At 35.5% G+C, this 20,245-nt stretch overlaps 1 protein-coding gene across 2 annotated transcripts in view; it reads right to left on the reverse strand.

Annotated features, from left to right (window-relative positions):
- TRPM7 (transient receptor potential cation channel subfamily M member 7) overlaps window positions 1–20,245 on the reverse strand; it is a 170,338-nt gene that overhangs the window by 91,073 nt on the left and 59,020 nt on the right. For both annotated transcript variants that reach the window (XM_049904946.1, XM_049904947.1), the window contains exons 4-8: window positions 17,474–17,672; window positions 10,551–10,764; window positions 8,498–8,622; window positions 2,600–2,771; window positions 1,251–1,425 (exon numbers count right to left, since the gene is read on the reverse strand). In XM_049904946.1, coding sequence (XP_049760903.1) covers window positions 1,251–1,425; window positions 2,600–2,771; window positions 8,498–8,622; window positions 10,551–10,764; window positions 17,474–17,672 — 885 coding nt within the window. The remainder of the gene's footprint in view (window positions 1–1,250; window positions 1,426–2,599; window positions 2,772–8,497; window positions 8,623–10,550; window positions 10,765–17,473; window positions 17,673–20,245) is intronic.

A 20,245-nucleotide genomic window follows, 5' to 3' on the forward strand; every position in this document is an offset into this window, starting at 1 on the left:
CACTCTAAGTACTCTCACATTTTATGAGGTATTATGTAAAGAGAATTCCAATATATTATGGTATATAAAGCAGTACTTCAGCAAGACGTTTTAAACATGAACACACACATTTTAATTGAGTTTTTTGAATGAGTAATGTATTTACATGGTTCAAAAACAGAAAATAAAAATTGAATGAGACACGTGGCAACATCTACTGTACTGCTTAAAGGATTTTTAATTTTTATTTGTAAGATCTTCAATTTATAGGCTATTTATACAAGACAGCCTTTTAATTTGGCTAAATGCTTGGGAAATAAATTTTTCAATAATTTTTCTTTGTGATAGACACAGTGATACTATTCTTTGGCAGTATGTTAGGCTTTTTTTTTTTTTTTAACTTGTAGAATATATTTTTTAAAGTCCATAGCAAAGTTTACGCCACCATAACCATCTAGCTATCCCATTAAGAAAGTATTACAGGTACTACATTCTTAACTGATAATAAAATATAAAAATGTAAAGTCACAGTAGAGAGTTTCCCTCCCATCTACCCAGTTCCCATCCCAAACCTCTTTAGGAACTATTACTAGTGTGTATAACTTTTCAGAATCTCTTTATACACATATGTACAAATACTTGTCTCCTTTTTATCTACATAAAAGGTAGCACAATGTACATTAGATACACAAATCTTCCTTTTTCCATGTACATATTTTGGTACTCTTCCTAAATCTAATACACAGATAACATCCTTATTCTTTCTTTCAGCTACAAACTTAATTGTGGAAAGAGAATCAATCACTCTGCGGAAGTACCATAATTTATTTATCTAGAAGACCCCTTTTGATGTTTTATTTCATTCTAATCATTTACTATTACAAACAACACTTTAAAGAGCAACTTTATACAGATATCATTTCACATATGTACATCTGTAGGATCAACTCCCAGAAGTGAAACTATTGGGTCAAAAAATATATGCCTCTGTAACTCTGAAAGATCTTCTTAAATTGCCCTGTATGAAGATTGTTATATTTTAATTCCTTCTAATAATGCATGAGGCAGCCTATTTTCTCAAGTTTTACCAAAGTATTACATTGAACTTGATATTTTCATGCTCATTAAACACTGAAATAAATTCAGTATTTTCAAACCACAAGCCTCTTTACATAAAGCTATTAAAAATTATATAAAAAAAGCACATAGAAATTACGGATTGAAAAATCTTAATACTCATACACTTATATTTGTTATTCTCATACACTTACCCTCCTTCTTCGGTTTGTTTATAAATATATGCTAGTAGATCTGCAGCTCTGCCTGTTCCTTCACATACAACTACTGGAACAGGGGGACTTTCCTGAAGGTATTCTAAAACTGTGAGGATAACATTGGGCCCACCCTCAAATATGAGTGCCATCACAGGGACACCTTGGCCAATTCCTAAAGCAAGTAAAAGTTAAATTTAAAAAATGGCAAAATTCAATTAATTTAATCTTTTATTCACTCAATCACACAAAGAAAACCAAAACATAATTTCCTGTAAGTGCTGACTTTACTTTAAGCACTCAATGTGATACCTGTTTGGCATAAATAAAATAATGAATAAATTACTTTTTCATTGATAAAACTTGAAAATCCAACATATAATTTAACACACATACATCAAAGAATTCATATACTCACTGAAAAGTAAAAATCGTGTTGCTTATTTTACTAATTGAACTCTTTAAAACACCGATTTTTGCTTTTAAAATACCCTGCACTGCAGTGAGAGAATACAAAGTAAAGGTAACTGTAGAAATAAAACATTTCTGAACTGTAACATATGCTGTGACTTCACCGTTATCTAAACGGACTGTCGTGTAATTTTGTACTTTCATTTCATGTTAGTCATGGCGCTCACCTTCTTGATGTCCTGGGGTTACAAAATTTCTTCTACTTAAAATAAAAATCTAGATGTTGAACCATGACTGGAAAGGAAAATCAGTTCCAAGAATACCAACTTTCAAGACACATCTGCCAAAGACTGATACCTACTCATTTTATAAACTTAACCAAGCTAATTCTTACTTTTTAACAAGTGATTTTCTTTCTTTTTTCTTTTAATTTTCAATCTTGAATTTCAAAGTCGTGTACTGGAATATATGACATACCGAGAATATTTGGCTAAAATGGGGTTGCAATGGTAACAGAGCTTCCACTCAATATTTTTACTTTGGCTTCAATACCTGGGTTTTTACCCCATTTGGCCTCAATCTTCTTTTATTATTTAAAAAAAAAAACCCCATCGCCATCGAGTTGATTCCAACTCATAGCTACCCTATAGGACAGAGGAGAACTGCCTCATAGGGTTTCCAAGGAGTGGCAGATGGACTTGAACTGCCAACCTTTTGGTTAGCAGCCAATCGCTTAACCATTCTGCCACCAGGGCTCCTTCTTTCACTAGGTCTTCTTGTTTTGTCTAAGGTTAGCCATTCCTGGTTGTTTCATATGCTATCTCACTACACGATGAAAATAGCACTTCAAAGAACATACTGATTCTTTTTAGAATGTTGCTGGCAATTAATACAGCCCAGAATAATTTCAATAATAACAAATTTATAAATTCCCTTACTAGCATGAATTCTTTGCTGATTAATAGTTTTTTCCAGTTCTCTTCTCAATCTGACTTCTGCCCCATACTTCCCAACAGTGCCATCATCCACCAGTATGAAATGGGAATGTAGATTATTCAGAACATTCAATTTGCTCAAGGGGTTCAATAAAGTTTGATAAGGAGCAACCACCTAAACACAACAGCAAATGTAAGAGTTAGTGGACAGGATTAAATATAATTTCAAACAAACTTTAAAATAATCTGTAAATAAAAGAGGTAAAATTTTATTTTACATATGTAAGCAAGCAAAAAATTTAAGACTATATAACAAAGCACAGAAGAAGCTTAATCAATAAAGAACTAAACTGTACAGTTATATTTTGGTCCTCATTGAAAAATTATGTATTTCATCATCAAATGCAAAGGAAGAAACAAAATCAGCAATCCCTTTTCAATAGTCTCTTGATAAATATCTATGACCAATTCACACATCTTTATTAAGTAAACACTAGCATTTGACTCCTACTCTTAAAAAAAAAAAAAAAAAATTTTTTTTTTTTTTTTTTGTTAAAAACTCCTAGTGACAATAAAATAAATTCTGAACATCCTGTAGTCATTAAAAACTTAATTGTAAAGACTGGCATGATATGGAAAAGGTGTGATATAATGTTATACAAAAAAGGCAGAAACCAGAATTGTGCCAACACTATAATGGCAATGATTTGTAAGTATGAGTTTATTTTGGGGAGGACAAAAAGAACACCACAGAAAAAAATTTTTTTTTCTTGTCTTTTATAAAAGTGAGGTCATACAATATTTGTCCATTTGTGATTGGCTTGTAACGCTCAGCATAATCACTTCAAGCACCATCCATAATGTAACATGTATCAAGACTTCATTTCTCCTACTGGCTAAATAGCATTCTATTGTATGTATGTACCACAAGAGCTATACCACGTTGCATTTCTACCAGCAATGGATAAGGGTTCCAACTGCCCTACATTCTTGCCAACATTTGTTATTTTCAGTTTTTTGTTTGTTTGTTTGTTTTTATCCTGTTGTTGTTAGATGCCACTGAGTCAGTTCCAAACCATAGCAATCCTATATACAATCAAACACTGCCCAGTACTATGCTATGCTCACAATCATTGCTATATTTCACACTATTGTTGCAGCCACTGTATCAATTCATCTTGTCGAGGGTCTTCCTCTTTTTCGTTGAGCCTCTACCTTACCAAGCATGATGTCCTTCTCCAGGGACTGGTCCCTCTGGATAATACGTCCAAAGTATGCGAGGCGATGTCTCATCACCCTCGCTTCCGAAAAGCACTCTGGCTGTACTTCCAAGATATATTTGTTTCCATCATGGTGGGAGTGAAATGGTACCTCACTGTAAGTTTCATTTGCATCTCTCTGATGGCTAATGATGCTGAGCATCTTTTCATGAGTTTGGTGGCCAAATGAATGTCCTTCCCTGATGAACTGTTTGTTCAAGTCCTTTGGCCATTTTATGACCAGATTATTTGTCCTTCTGTTCTTAAGTTGTGGAAGTTTTATATATATTTTGGTTATTAGATTTCTGTCAGATACCTGGTTTCTGAAGATATTCTCCCATTCGGTAGCTTGTCTTTACACATTTTTGGTACTCTCTTATTTATTTTGCCTTTCGCTATTTGTGCTTTTATTAATCCATTGTTGAAAGCTAGGCCTAACAGCGTTGCCCCTGCTTGTTCTTCTAAGAATTTTATGGTTTTAGTTTGCCTATTTAAGGTCCTTAATCCACTCTGAATTTGTTTTTGTGTATGGTGTGAAGTATGGATCCTGTTTCATTTTACTGTATGTGGAAATCCAATTTTCCCGGCACCATTTATTGAAGAGACTCTTTCCCCATCGAATGGACTTAGCACTCTTGTCAAAAATCAGCTGACCACAGATGTGTGGGTTTACTTGTAGACTCTCAATTCTATTCTACTGATCTATGTGTCTATCGTTATATCAGTAGCAAGCTATTTTGATTAATGTAGTTATATACACCCGCTCCTCACTTACTATATGGTGAGGATTCAAAGACCAGTTTGTTATGTTAAGACTAGCGTTATGTAAACACGGAGGATTTTTTTCCATTTTCAGATTGTCCATTTGTCCAATATTTTTAACTTAGAAAACATGATCACAGAAATAATAACAGCTAAGATTAACTGATGTGTTCATCATTATAATGAGTCCAGTTATGGATTATTCCTCTGTGGAGAAGAAGGCTTGCAGGAAACAAGGCTGGATAAGGCCGGGCTTTGTGATTGGAGAGCCCATGACTTAACCACTTCCCCGTTCCTCCTGTGCTGGGTCAGAGCTTCCCTCCTGGAGCTGCCTCCAGGGCTCCACTCCCACCCTGGCAACCCCTGCGTTCACTATCCCATCTGGAGCCTGCACTACTCTCTGGGCCCAGTAAGTCACCAAGGCTCGGGCTTCCTGCAAGAGTGCTGGGAGCCTTGTGGCACAGCTAGCCCCATCGTGGCAGAGGCTACGGGCCTAACTTGGCTCACTTTGGGATGTCATTCAACTTGCACACATTTCTTCCAAATACTCCCTCCGATGCCTTTCCTTCCTCCCTTCCCACCCCACAGCAAATTTGGGCTGCAGGGGCTCCGGCCGCAAAGGAGCTAGGAACCTGGAAGAGGCTGCCTCAGCGATGCCTGCGCATCTCCCCAGAGGCTGTGCTGCCCTGAGGCAGCTGGATGCGGTGCCCGTTAGCAGGAGGGAGCAGACGGCGCAGGGCAGTGCAGTCCAGCTTTCCACAGGCCACCCGGAGATCCTCCTTGAGGGAGAGGACCTCTACTGCAGTTGCTGCTATGCTCATCACCTCATTAATGCACAAAATAGACAAAAGATCTTTTACTATTGGTGTAAATGTGAAATGTTGGATAATGAGATAGTCACTAAGTGAGAAATAGGTGTAGTATGTTTCAAACTCAGGAAGTGTGAGCCTTCCTATTTTTTTCCTCTCTTTCAACATTGTTTAGCCATTCGGGGCCTCTTGCCATTCCATATAAAGTTAAGGATTGTTTTTTCTATTTCTGTAAAGTACGCTGTTGGAATTTTGGTCAGGATTGCATTGAATCTATAGATCACTTTGAGTAGTACTGACATCTTAACGATATTAAGTCTTTCAATCCACGAACATGGAACATCTTCCCACTTAAATGTTCTTTAATCTCTTCCAGCTTTTTTTTTTGTATTTTTCATTTTATAAGACCTTCATGTCCCTGATCAGATTTATTCCTAGGTATTTTATTCCCTTAAATGCTACTGCAAATGAAATTGCTTCTTTAATTTCCCTTTCAGGTCTCTCATTGCTGGTGAATAGAAACCCAACTGATTTTTGTTTGTTGACCTTGTGCCCTGCAACTTTCCTAAATTCCTCTATTAGCTCTGGAAGTTTTCTTATAGACAATTTGGGATTTTCTAAATACAAGATCATATCATCTGCAAAAAAAGATAATTTTACTTATTCGTTTCTAATCTGGATACCTCTTATTTCTTTTTCTTGTCTTACTGCTCTGGCTAGGATTTTTAATGCAAACTAAATAGAAGTGGTGAGAGCGGGCACCCTTCTATTGTTCCCAATTTCAAGGGGAAAGCTCTCAGTCTTTCTCCGTTACATATAATGTTGGCTGTTGGCTTTTTATATATGCCCTGAATCATATTGAGGAATTTCTCTTCTATTACAATCTTCTTGAGGGTTTTCATCAAGAAAAAGTATTGGATTTTATGAAACGCTTTTTGTTCATCCATACAGATGATCATGTGGTTCTTTTTACTGCGTCTTATTGATGTACTGTATTACATTGGTTGATTTTGTAATATTGAACCATTCCTGCACTTCTGGAATAAATCTCTTAGTCATGGTATGTGACTCTTTTAATATGCTATTGGATCCTGTTTGCCAGTATTCTGTTAAGGATTTTTGCATCTGTATTCATAAAAGATATTGGCCTGTAGTTTTCTTTTCTTGTGGTCTTTTGTCTGGTTTGGGTATCAGGGTTATGTTTGCTTCATAGAATGAATTAGGAAGTATTCCTTCTCTTATCTGTTGGAAGAGTTTAACAGTGTTGGTGTCGACTCTTCACCACATGTTTAGCAGAATTTCCCAGTGCAGCCATTTGATGCAGGACTTTTTTTTTTGCTGGGAGATTTTTATCACTGATTCGATCTCTTCACTTGTTATGGGTCTATTGAGACTATTTCCTCAAGTCAGTGTGGGTAGGTTTCGTGCTTCTAAGAATTTGTCCATTTCATCTAGGTTAACCAATTTGTTGCCATACAGATGTTCATAATTCTCTTTATTTCTAAAGGGTCACTTGAAATGTTCCTCTTTCATTTCTTATTTTGTTTATTTGTATCTTTTTCTCTTCTTTTCTTTGTCTACCTAAAGGTTTATCAATTTTATTGATCTTTTCAAAGAACTGACTTCTGGTATTATTCGCTATTGTTTTTCTGTTATTTTATTTATTTCTGCTCTGATCTTTGTTACTTCTTTTCTTCTGGTAGGTTTAGGCTTAGTTTGTTCTTCTCTTCCTAGTTCCCGGAGTTGTCAAGTTAGGACGCTAATTTGAGATGTTTCTTCTTTTATTACGTAGGCATTTATTGTTACGTGTTTCCCTCTAAGTACTGCCTTTGCTGCATCCCTTAAGTTTTGGTATGCTGTGCTTTCACGTTCATCTGACTCTAAGAAATTTGTGATTTCACTTTTGGTTTCTTCCTTGACCCGTTGGTAGTTGTTTAATTTCCATATGTTTGTGTATTTTCCAGGTTTTTTTCTGTTACTGATTTCTAGCTTCACTCTGTTGTGATCAGAGAAAATACAATGTATGATTTCAATTTTTAAAAATTTATCAAGACTTGCCTGTGGCCTAAAATATGGTCTTTCCTGGAGAATGATCCATGTACTCTGGAGTAGAATATATATTGTGCTGTTTTTGGGTGAAGTGTTCTATATACAACTATTAAGTATAGTGGCTTATAGTGTCATTCAGGGCTTCTGTTTCCTTGTTCTTTCTAGACATTCTGTCCAATATTGAAAGCGGTGGTGTATTTAAGTCTCCAACTATTATCGTAGTACTATCAATTTCTCCTTTCAATACTACCAGTATTTGCCCTCATATTGGGTGCACATATACTTAACGATTGTTCAATCTTCGTAATTGACCCTTTTGTCACTATATAATGTCCATCTGTTTCTCTTCGGACAAATTTTGTCTTAAAGTCTACTTTGTCTGATATTAAGATTGCCATCCCAGCTCTCTTTTGGTTATTATTTGCATGGAATATTTTTTTGCATCCTTTTGCTTTCAATCCATTTGTGTCCTTGGATTTAAGCTGTGTCTCTTATAAACAGCATATATAGCTGGATTTTTTTTTCATCCATTCTGCCACTCTTTGCCTTTTGACTGGAACATTTAGCCCATTTACATTCACTTACTTCTGCCATTTTGTTTTCTGTGTGTCTTAAGCCTTCTTTGTCTTTGTCCTTTAGTGCTGCCTTGCTTTTCTGTTTTGTTGGTTTATTGTAGTGAGCCTCTTTGGTTCCTTTCTCCTTTTCCTTTTATGTATTTTTTTTAATACATTTTCTTAGTGGTTATCATGAATATTACATTTAAAAGCTTGTATTTATAACATTCTAGGGTAAGTTGGTACCAACTTAACTTCAGTAACATACAAGAAATTCTATACCGTTCCTCCCCCTCCCCTTTTGTTATCACTCATTACATGTTCATATAGGAAAAAAATTACTTTTTTAACTAAATCTGAAAAGTATGGTATGCTCGTGAATATCTTAAGTTGATTTGCATTACTCTTGCTATAATTTTAATTAAACATACATTCAAAGATTACAAATTTTTAAAAAATCATTCTTACATCTCTCCCAACAAGATCATTTCTATTTTCAATCACTCCCCATGGAGCTATTCCAATAGTGCAAATCTTTCGAGATGATCTGGAAGCATGTTCTTGGAGGGCATCACCAACATGTTTTGCCACACCTGTACATACAAAATTTTATTTTTTTACTTGAAAGTCTTTATTCTGCTGAGAACAATCCTGGGCTCAATCTGTAACATTACAGTTTGTGATATTTCTTTACACATACAAGATATTAAGACAAAAACAGTCCAGAAGCTTAACTTGAAACAGAATAGCCAAGGACCAAAAAGAGAGTAAAACAAAAACACCCACAATGATCAATCACTATGACTACCTGAAACGCATATAAAACTATCTTTTACCACATTGTTAGGCCTAGTCCTTTCTCATATTCCTCTTTTAAATGATTTTAAGTTACTGTTCTACACATTATCTAAAAAGGTAAGATTATGACTTGGTGGAAAGCCCACAAGGAAAACACACAACCAGTAGCTACAAAAGTTGTCCAACTGAATTAAAAAATGGAGAAAAGTACAAAGACAAGTCAAAAGAGCATAACCAAAAAAAACCAAACCCAGTGCCAGTGAGTTGATTTCAACTCATAGCGACCCTATAGGACAGAGTAGAACTGCTCCAGAGACTTTCCAAGGAGCATACAACTCCACGTTATCATTCAATTTGATCTCTATACTGCATTAGATCTCATCCCTCAACTGGATTATGAAAAGAGCACCTTCACTGGTCTCTCAACTTCTGCCTTGCCCACTCACAGTATATTTTCAAAACATCACCCAACTATCTTTGCTCTTGTCACCATTTTGCTTAAAATCTTCCCCTCTCATGCAGAGTAAAAGTCAAAGTGCTTACAATGGCCTAAAAAGCCTTATATAATGATCTGCCTGTTGCCCCTGCTATTTACTGTACTCTTCCATCGCTACCAGCTGCTCATGACTTTCTGACCTCAGGACACAGCCCTTCTTGCTTATTCCACTCAACCTACACTAGGCTCATCTTTCTATTCTTCCAACATACTAGCTATTTCCTCTCCTTTATATGATCTGCCCCAGTAATTCTTATATCTAGTTCCCTCATTTTGTTCCATCTCTATCCAAATGTTACCTATCAGTGAAGCATTTATTGACCATATAAAATAGTAGTCCCTCAGCCATCCCTTCTCTGAGTTTCATGCGTCTCCACAGCATTTATCATCTAACATACAGTACTCAGTAATCTGTTAAATATCTGCATCTCCCTGTCTAGAATATAAGCTCCATGAAGGTAAATATTTTGTTTCTGGGACTGATGTATTTCCAGCAGCCAGAAGATTACCTAACACACAATAAGGCTCAAAAAAAAGCTGCTGAATAAGGAATCTGATGTTTGTAAGGTAATTTATGTAAATAATTATGTTTTACTCTGGATATTAAAAATTAATTTTCCTTCCTTACATCCAACCCATACATGTAATGGGGAAGGCTTAAAATGAAAGGTTAAGGAGAAAAAAAAAAAGTGATAGTATAATTACATTTTGAAAATTGTTTCTTACTCTGCCTAGGCAATGGATTGCTGTTTTTATCAATTTACCAGTACTCAAAAAGTAACTGGAATAACACTTTGCTCTAGACTAGGGGTTGGCAATCTTTTTTTTTCTGTAAAGAGCCAAACAGTAAATACGCTAGACTTTAAGTGGCATACAACCTCTGTCAAAACTATTCACCTCCGCTGCTGCAGCACAAAAGTAGCCATAGATAATATGGAAACAAATAGGCATGACTGTGTTCCAATAAAACTTTATTTATAAAAACAATGAGCGAGCTGGATTTGGCGCGTGGGCTAGTTTACCAACCTTAGCTCTAAAGTGAATTTTTTTAAAAAGCATAAATCAAAATCAAACACTTTTACAGTAACCATTTTTACCTGGAACTGTAGATTATTTAACAGAAGAAATCTTTACGTTGATATTTCAGTGTTGATATTATTTCAAATATCTACTTCATTTTATGAAAAAATTACAAACACACTAAGATTCGTACAATCATCACATTACCTGTGTTTACTCCTCCAGTTAAAATCCAGGCTCCAGTTGTGACTGCAGCTTTAGTAAGACCCTTTCCAATCAGCTGCTTAATTCGTGGATGAAGCTCAAATTTCTGCATGCCCCCATGTACAGAGATAACAAGTTTGGGTAATTCCATCTGCCATTCTTTAAGCAGAAGTTGCAGAATGACCTCAGGTTTGGTGTCATATGATAGCCTCACATACTAAAAAAGATAAAATGGGCAGTTGAGTATGTTCAAAAGTTTCAGAATACAACATTATATGCTTTCAGAAAAATTGTATTTGAAGCAGAGTACATAAAAACAGGTTTCATAGGCTACTTTCGAAGTATTTACACTTCTAAGAATAGCAATATAAAATGATTTTAAAGTCAGAAAAATCATTCTATGAGTTTCAAAAAAGTGTTGTTGTTAGGTGCCGTCAAGTCGGTTCTGACTCATAGTGACCCTATGCAAAACAGAACGAAACACTGCCTGCTCTTGAGCCATCCTTACAATCTTCATGCTTGAGCTCATCGTTGCAGCCACTGTGTCAATCCACCTCACTGAGGGTCTTCCTCTTTTCCTCTGACCCTGTACCCTGCCAAACATGATGTCCTTCTGCAGGGACTAATCCCTCCTGACAACATGTCCAAAGTATGTAAGATGCAGTCTCGCCATCCTTGACTCTATGGAGCATTCTGGTTGTACTTCTTCGAAGACAGATTTGTTCGTTCTTTTGACAGTCCATGGTATATTCAATATTCTTCGCCAACACCACAATTCAAAGGCGTCAGTTCCTCTTTGGTCTTCCTTATTCATTGTCCAGCTTTCACATGCATATGATATCACTGAAAAATACCATGGCTTGGGTCAGGTGCACCTTAATCTTCAAGGTGACATCTTTGCTCTTCAACACTTTAAAGAGGCCCTTTGCGGCAGATTTACCCAATGCAATGCATCTTTTGATTTCTTGACTGCTGTTTCCATGGCTGTTGATTGTGGATCCAAGTAAAATGAAATCCTTGACAATTTCAATCTTTTCTCTGTTTATCATGATGTTGCTCATTGGTCTAGTCGTGAGGACTTTTTTTTCTTTATATGCTGAGGTGCAATCCATACTGAAGGCTTCATTAGTAAGTGCTTCAAGTCCTCTTCACTTTCAGCAAGCAAGGTTGTATCATCTGCATAATGCAGGTTTTTATGAGTCTTCCTCCAATCCTGATGCCCTGCTGTTCCTCATGCAGTCCAGCTTCTCATATTATTTACTCAGCATAGAGACCGAATAGGTATGGTGAAAGAATACAACCCTGACGCACACCTTTCCTGACTTTAAACCAATCAGTATCCCCTTGTTCTGTCCAAACAACTGCCTCTTGAGCTATATAAAGGTTCCTCATGAGCACAATTAATTGTTCCGGAATTCCCATTCTTCGCAATGTTAGCCATAGTTTGTTATGATCCACACAGTCGAATGCCTTTGCATAGTCAATACAACACAGGTAAACATCCTTCTGGTATTCTCTGCTCTCAGCCAAGATCCATCTGACACCAGCAATGATATCCCCGTTTCCACGTCCTCTTCTGAAAGTGGCCTGAATTTCTGGCAGTTCCCTGTCAATATAGTGCTGCAGCCAGTTTTGAATGATCTTCAGCAAAATTTTGCTTGCGTGTGATATTAATGATACTGTTCTATAATTTCCACATTCGGTTGGATCACCTTTCTTGGGAACAGGCATAAATATGGATGTCTTCCAGTCAGTTGTCCAGGAAGTTGTCTTCCATATTTCTTGGCATAGATGAGTGAGCACCTCCAGCACTGCATCTGTGTGTTGAAACATCTCAAATGATATTCCATCAATTCCTGGAGCCTTGTTTTTTGCCAATGCCTTCAGACTAGCTTGGACTTCTTCCTTCGGTACCATTGGTTCCTGATCATATGCTACCTCTTGAAATTGTTGAACATGATTAATTCTTTTTGGTATCATGACTCTGTGTATTCCTTCCATCTTCTTTTGATGCTTTCTGCGTCGTTTAATATTTTCCCCATAGAATCCTTCACTATCGCAACTCGAGGCTTGAATTTTTTCTTCAGTTCTTTCAGCTTGAGAAATGCTGAGCGTGTTTTTCCCTTTTGGTTTTCTATCTCCAGGTCTTTGCACATGTCTTTGTAACACTTTACTTTGTCTTCTCAAGACACCCTTTGAAATCTTCTGTTCAGTTCAGTTTCAGAGTCTCCTCTGACATCCACCTTGGCTTTTTCTTTCTTTATTATCTTTTCAATACCTCTTGCTTTCTTTATGTATGATGCCCTTGATGTCATTCCACAACTCATCTGGTCTTCGGTCAGGTCACTAGCGTTCAATGTGTCAAATCTGTCAGTTTGTCATACTGTGGGGGCTTGTGTGTTGCTGTGATGCTGGAAGCTAAGCTATGTATTCAGATAACAGCAGGGTCACCAATGGAGGACAGGTTTCAGCTGAGCTTCCAGACTAAGACAGACTAGGAAGAAGGACCTGGCAGTCTACTTCTGAAAAGCATTAGCCAGTGAAAACCTTATGAATAGCAGTGGAACACTGTCTCTGAAAGATGAGCCCTCCAGGTTGGAAGGCACTCAAAAGATGACTGGGGAAGAGCTGCCTCCTCAAAGTAGAGTGGACCTTAATGACGTGGATAGAGTAGAACTCTTGGGACCTTCATCTGCTGATGTGGCGTGACTCAAAATGAGAAGAAATAGCTGCAAGCATGCATTAATAATCAGAACCTGGAATGTACGAAGTATGAATCTAGGAAAATTGGAAATTGTCAAAAATAAAATGGAACACATAAACATCAATATCCTAGGCATTAGTGAGCTCAAATGGATTGCTATTGGCCATTTTGAATCAGACAATCATACAGTCTACTATGCTTGGAATGACAACTTGAAGAGGGATGGTGTTGCATTCATTGTCAAAAAGAATGTTTCAAGATCTATCCTGAAGTACAGCATTGTCAGTGATAGGATAATATCCATACGCCTACCAGGAAGACCAGTTATACGATTATTATTCAAATTTACACACCAACCACTAGGGCCAAAGATGAAGAAATAGAAGATTTTTATCAGCTGCTGCAGTCTGAAACTGATCGAACATGCAACCAAGATGCATTGATAACTACTGGCAGTTGGAATGCGAAAGTTGGAAACAAAGAAGAAGGATCAGTAGCTGGAAAATATGGCCTTGGTAACAGAAACCATGCCGAAGATTGAATGATAGAATTTTGCAAGACCAACGATTTCTTCCTTGCAAATACCTTCTTTCCCCAACATAAACAGCAACTATACACATGGACCTCGCCAGATGGAACACAAAGAAATCAAATTGACTACATCGGTGGAAAGAGACGATGGAAAAGCTCAATATCATCAGTCGGAACAAGGCCAGCGGCCGACTGTGGAACATACCATCAATTGCTCATATGTAAGTTCAAGCTGAAACTGAAGAAAATCAGAACAAGTCCCTGAGTGCCAAAATATGACCTTTAAAGTAGTAGGAGCACTATAATTTTTAAACTATAAGACACAAAAATGTTACTGTTTCTATTTTATATTTAATTAGCATTAACCCAAATCACAAATTTATTCATTGTAATGATCACCTTATTTAACCATGAGTATGTAGTGTGTAAGAAACACTAAGGTAAGCTACAATGATAGGAAAAGGAAAGGAAATAATTTTTATAATGATAGGAAAAGAAAAGGAAATAATTTACAACATGAAGGCTTCTAAGGCAAACAGCAAATTATCTATTTGGCAGTTTTTTTAATGATCTAATCCATTTATATCAGAATTGTGAATACACAGTAAGTAAAGCAAAAAAAAAATTCTTATATATAAATATATATACATACACACACACTCATGTATGTATTTAATATGTATGATTGCTTCCTTCACTCAAAGTAACTTGATTTGATTAAACTGAAAAATAAGAAATTTTTAAACAACACTTCATGGTATTCAAATGGATTGAACGGTTTAATATTTAAAAAATCACTTCCTAGAAAAAGTAACTGACGATAAGCTATCAACTGTGGAATTATTTCTTATGGTTTGATGAATTAAAAATTTTATCTTTTTGTAAGCAACAGCATAAAATTTACTTGCCACAACAATTTTCTGTCTAAAACCTTGAAATACTCAGATGATGAAACTTGTTATCATCTCTAAGAAAGGTTCTTTGTAAAACAATATGTTGTCTATTATTTCATAGAGATTAAATGCCACTGAAAATCTCTGTAGTGACAAACTAAAAATATCAGAATTCTGTAAAACTGAGGAGAATTCAGAATCTAGTAAGAATGCTTTGTAAAGGGATTTATCCTATACTAAGTCTTTCTGAATTCATTCTGTTTAACTCATAATTATACTTGCACACATATAGTTTAGAAAGCAGTCTGAAGTTAATTTAAAAAAAAAAAGGCTATGTTAGGAATAAATGAGGAGTTCCATTTCCAGCAATGAGGGGCTAGACTGTTTTGGACTACCTCTGCTGCTAGAACTAAAGAAACTAGATAAAAGATAAATAACATGTTTTAAAGCATCAGACACAGCTACCAATACAGTGAAAACTTGGAGGATCAAGATCCAAAAGAAAAGGAAAACTTATCAGAGTTGAGACCATCATTTGGCACTGCTTCTCCCCTAAAGGCAGTTGGTGTTGCTGAAATTCACAGGTTAGAAACTAAAAAGCTAAGTGAGGCTTTGGGGAGACATTTAGATTTACGATGGTGATAATATGACAAATAGTGGAGGTCTGTGATGCAAGGAGGAATGCTAGTAAATACTTCACCTTTTTTATTTAAATTCCAAGCAAAGCATAGTAGAAGTAAGAGTGAACCAGAAATATAAGTGTTTAGCTATCTACCAGGAGAAAAAGTAAATTCTCTCAGGAATAATCATCATCCAGAGCCTAGAATTATCTCCACAATTTACATTAACCATGTCCAGCACACAATTTAAAAAAAAAAATCGGGCATACAAAAAGAATACAAAACCAAAAGCCAAGAGGAAAAACAAATAGGAACAGATGGATAGGAGATCCAGATAATTAGGTTACCAGACACAGACTTTAAAATAACAGTAATTCTACAGTCAAGAATTAAAGGACAAGATGAAGATTTTCAGTACAGAATGACAAACTTGGGGGAAAAAACCAAAGGAAAATTCTGGTATTGGAGATATACAATTTTGAAAGTAAAACCCCCAAGAATGAATTTAACAGCAGATTAAACATAGATGAAAAGAGAATTAATGCATTGTCAGTAACTAGGCAGTAGAAAATATTAAGACCAAAACATGGAAAAATGACAGGTAGAAAACAAAGAAAAGAGAGCAAAAAGATATACAGGATAAAGGGAAAAAGTGGAACATAACATGTAATTGGTATCTCTGAAGAAGAGAGCGAGAATACAGTAGAAACAGTATCTGAAGAGATAATGTTCCGTTTTCCAAAACTGATGAAACATATAGTCACAGACCCAGGAAATACTATTACCATATTTTTACGTAAATAACGTGTATCTTCTGTGTTTGTTTGCGAACTGCACCCTCCCCTCATGACTGCGCCATGATAACTTTTTTACAACATGTAAGAAAAATTGGCAGAGGGCACAGCTGGCAAACAAATGTAGAAGGCATGCGTTATTTTCACAAAATATAGTAATTCCAACAAATATAAATACAAAGAAGATCAAATCTAAGCACATCAAAATAGTGATAAAAAACAAAAGACAAAAAGAAAATTTTAAAACAACCAGAGGAAAAAACATGACCTTCCAAAAGAAGTAACAGAATCTCATGCTAATATCTCAACAGAAACAATGGAAACCAGAAAGGAATGGCATGTTTTCTGAAAAATAACTGACAACCAGAATTCTATCTCCCATAAAAATATTCCTCAGAAATAAAAACAAAATATTTCCTAGAAGAAGAAAAACTGAGAGAATGTGTTGCCAGTCGACTTTCTAAAGGAAATAAATACTAAAGTGGGATTTTAAGGAAAAAGAAAATAATCATGGGTATAAAAGCTGAGAGATGCAGAGACAGGAAGAATAGCGTAAAGTGCAAAAATGTTAGTAAATCTAAATGAGTAATAACGACAAAATGTTTTACGGGGTGTAAAATACATATAAAAAATACATATAGAATTAAAATTTATGACAAAACAAAAGCACATAAAGTCATGAGGGAAATATATACAGTATTGTATTCTAAAGACTCTTGCACTATCCAGGAAATGTAAAAGTACTCATTTACAACAGATAGTGACAGTATAATAAGTAATAGCTAAAATAAGTTAAAAATGTATTTTATAATGTTTATCTTAAGATTACATTAATACAAAAAGAATGTATACGTAACGGGCTAATAAAGGAGGCAGGAAATAATTAAAAATAATATAAATGAATACAAGAAAGAAAAGACAACATAGACCAAGTGAGACAAATGAGTAATCAGTAACATGATGGCAGTTTTATTACAAGTAAATTTGTTAAATATGCCAACTTAAAGGATGATAAAAAAAAAAATTCAAACAAAACTATATGCTGCTTAAAAGACCACCTAACAAACATAAGGAAAAGTTACAAGTGAAAGGGAAGAAAATAATATACTACTAATTCTATGAAAGTGTAGCTATACTGATTTCAGAAAAAGTAGGCTTTGGCAAGAAAAATGACACGTGAAAACAACATTTCATAATGATAAAAGGTTCAATCCAACATGAAAAACAATTCTATATTTATATGCATGTATACAAAGAACGTCAGAATACATAAAGGAATGATTCAGACTAATTATCTGACATGGTATTATAGAAATTGTCAGATAATAAATGTGTATTACTTAGGTAACAAAATAATACAGCAGAAAAATCAAATATGTGATACCTTAGCTCTGTAGGAATGAGAACCTCCTTGAAAATTTATGACTCCGTAAGCATCCGTTGGGCTCTGTTCTGTATGCTTTTCCACTGACCATTCTTCTGTTTCCTGGTTAAAATGGTCACCCAATTTCACATCTGAATATTTCATGGCAAGACTTGCAGTAAAACAAGCATGTTGCTTGACTAAGCGACCACAAAAGCATCTACAGAAAAAAAAAAAACAAAATTAAAAACAGACTTTTCGAAAAACTAGACTCAATGAAAAACTGAATAAAAATGAGCCAGTGAAAAGCTCGAAAATAGCTTATGACTTTTTGATTTTAAATCAATATGTGAATATCTTCACGGTAGCACTGAAACAGTATAAGTACATTAGTGTATGGATGGTGAAGTCATCTAAATTTAGTGGTAATCTACAAAATGTGATATACCCATATAACAGAATAGCAGTCAGCAATAAAAAGGAACAAACCACTAATAAAAAAAAAAAACACGTATAAAAACAATCTACTCAAGCCAAAGGTAAAAACTACCAGACAGCATTAAGTTAAAAAATTCCTAAAGCTCACAATAAAAAAAATAGGCAGAAACAATTTGTGTTCCCACCAACCAGACTGTAATGATTTCATAACATGCAAGGCCTACAACAGGGTCTTCAGAAGGGGATCATCTAATCAGTAGGACAAATTAGACCTCATCAGGATTCACCCTGACAGCATGTAAATGAAAGATTTGAAAGGGCCAAGCTGATACAAAGTAACATAATTATTTGTTAGAATAAGTTCAAAACTCTCTAATGGGATACAAGAAAATCCAATACACCAAAACAAATTTCACAACGTACTACACCTGTTGAAAATTACCAGGCATGCAAAAAATGTGACCATAAACATGAGGCGGAAAAAAAAAAAAAAGAATCAATCATTAAATGAAGATCCAGAAATTACAGGTTAGAATTAGCAGAAAATGACACTAAAACTATTATAAATAAGCGTCAAATATTATAAATATAGTAATCAGTGATGGGCACAAACGGTTAAGCACTTGGCTAGTACCTGAAGGGTGGCAGTTCAAACCCACCCAGAAGCACCTCTGAAGTAAGCCCTGGTGATCCACTTCTGAAAGACCAGCCACTGAAAACCCCATGGAGCACACATCTACTGTGACACACATGGGGCTGTCATGAGTTGGAATCAACTCAAGGGCAACTGGTTTCGTTTTTGGTTTATTACAAATATGCTCAGAAAGGTAGAGGAAAATATGAACATGATGAGGAAAGAAACGGAAGACATAAAAAAAAAAATCCAAATGGGACAGCTAAAGATAAACCATACAATATCTGAAATGAAAAAGTCATAAAATAAGACTTACAACATATCAGACAACAGGAAAGAAGAAAATCAATGAATCTGAAGACACAGCAATGAAATCCATTCAAAATCAACAAACAGAGAAAAGACTGAGGGGATAAAGGGAACAGAACATCACTGACCTGTGACACAAGTAGCTCAACACACAGGTAACTGAAGTCCTAGAAAGGAGGCAGGGGTGGAGAGGTGGAGGAATGAGGGGAAGAGGAGAAAAAATCTGGAAAAAGGGTGGCCCCACATATTCCAAATTATTGGATCCACAGATTGAGAAGCTCAACAAAAACTAAGCAGAGCAAACCTGAAGAAAACCATACCAAGGCATTGCTGAAAAGCAATCAATCAGAGAAAATCTTAAAAGCAGACAGTATAAATGATACATTAAGTACAGAAGAGCTAAGGTAAGACTGACAGCAGACATCTTGTCAAAGCCTTGCAAGCCAAAATACAACGGAGTATCTTTAAAGCATCAAAAGGATAAAAGCTGTCCACTTAGACTCTCATACATACTTAAAATACCTTTCAAAACTGAATGCAAAATAAACACTTCTTATAACAATCAAAAGCAGGCCTGCATACAAAATGTTCAAGAACGTTCTTCAGGGAAAAGGAAAATGACAACAGATAGAATTTTGGATTTACACAAAGGAATGAATAGCACTGGAATCAGAGAATATATGTGAATAAATATAAATGACATTTTCCCCCATTCTTTAATCTCTTTAAAATATAACTGACTCTTAAGCAAATATAACAACAATGTATGGTAGGAGTTACAAGATGCATAGAAGTAAAATGCATGAAAACAACAGTACAGGATAGGACAAGAAGAACAGAAGTATACTGCAGTATGGGACTTACACTTTATTACACGAAGTGGTATAATATTATTTAAAAGCTGTGATAAAAATGTATACTGTCAACTTTAGAGACATGGATCCCAAAATGTATACTAAGGCACTCCAGGGAGCCACAGCCAACTCACAAGGGCATACGAAGCATTTTAAATTTGAGGGAAACAGTGACATCAGACACCACATAAACAACTAGTTTGAGAATGTTCAGTGTCAACATTTGATCATGCTACATTCCTTTTCACGATGTCTTGTTTATGTGAACCTGAGCTTTTGGTGGTTCCTGGGATTAAAAGCAAGTATGACACGAAAATCAATGCACAAGAAATGAGAACAGTGGTGTCTAATCTGATTCCAAGCTTTGAGAAGTTGGGCAATGTCCAGGAGATGCATGTATGTCATTAGTAAGTATTTGCTAAGAATAAAACAAAAAAGTCATTTTCCTTTCAGTTTGCATGTATTATTTTTCAAGCAGCTACTAACTTGCTAGGACATAAATACATATATAGTTTTATTATTACTACTTAATAAAGCAAACTATTAAGTATGGCCTAG

This window comes from Elephas maximus, chromosome 12 (genome assembly GCF_024166365.1).
Source record: "Elephas maximus indicus isolate mEleMax1 chromosome 12, mEleMax1 primary haplotype, whole genome shotgun sequence".
NCBI lineage: Eukaryota > Metazoa > Chordata > Mammalia > Proboscidea > Elephantidae > Elephas > Elephas maximus.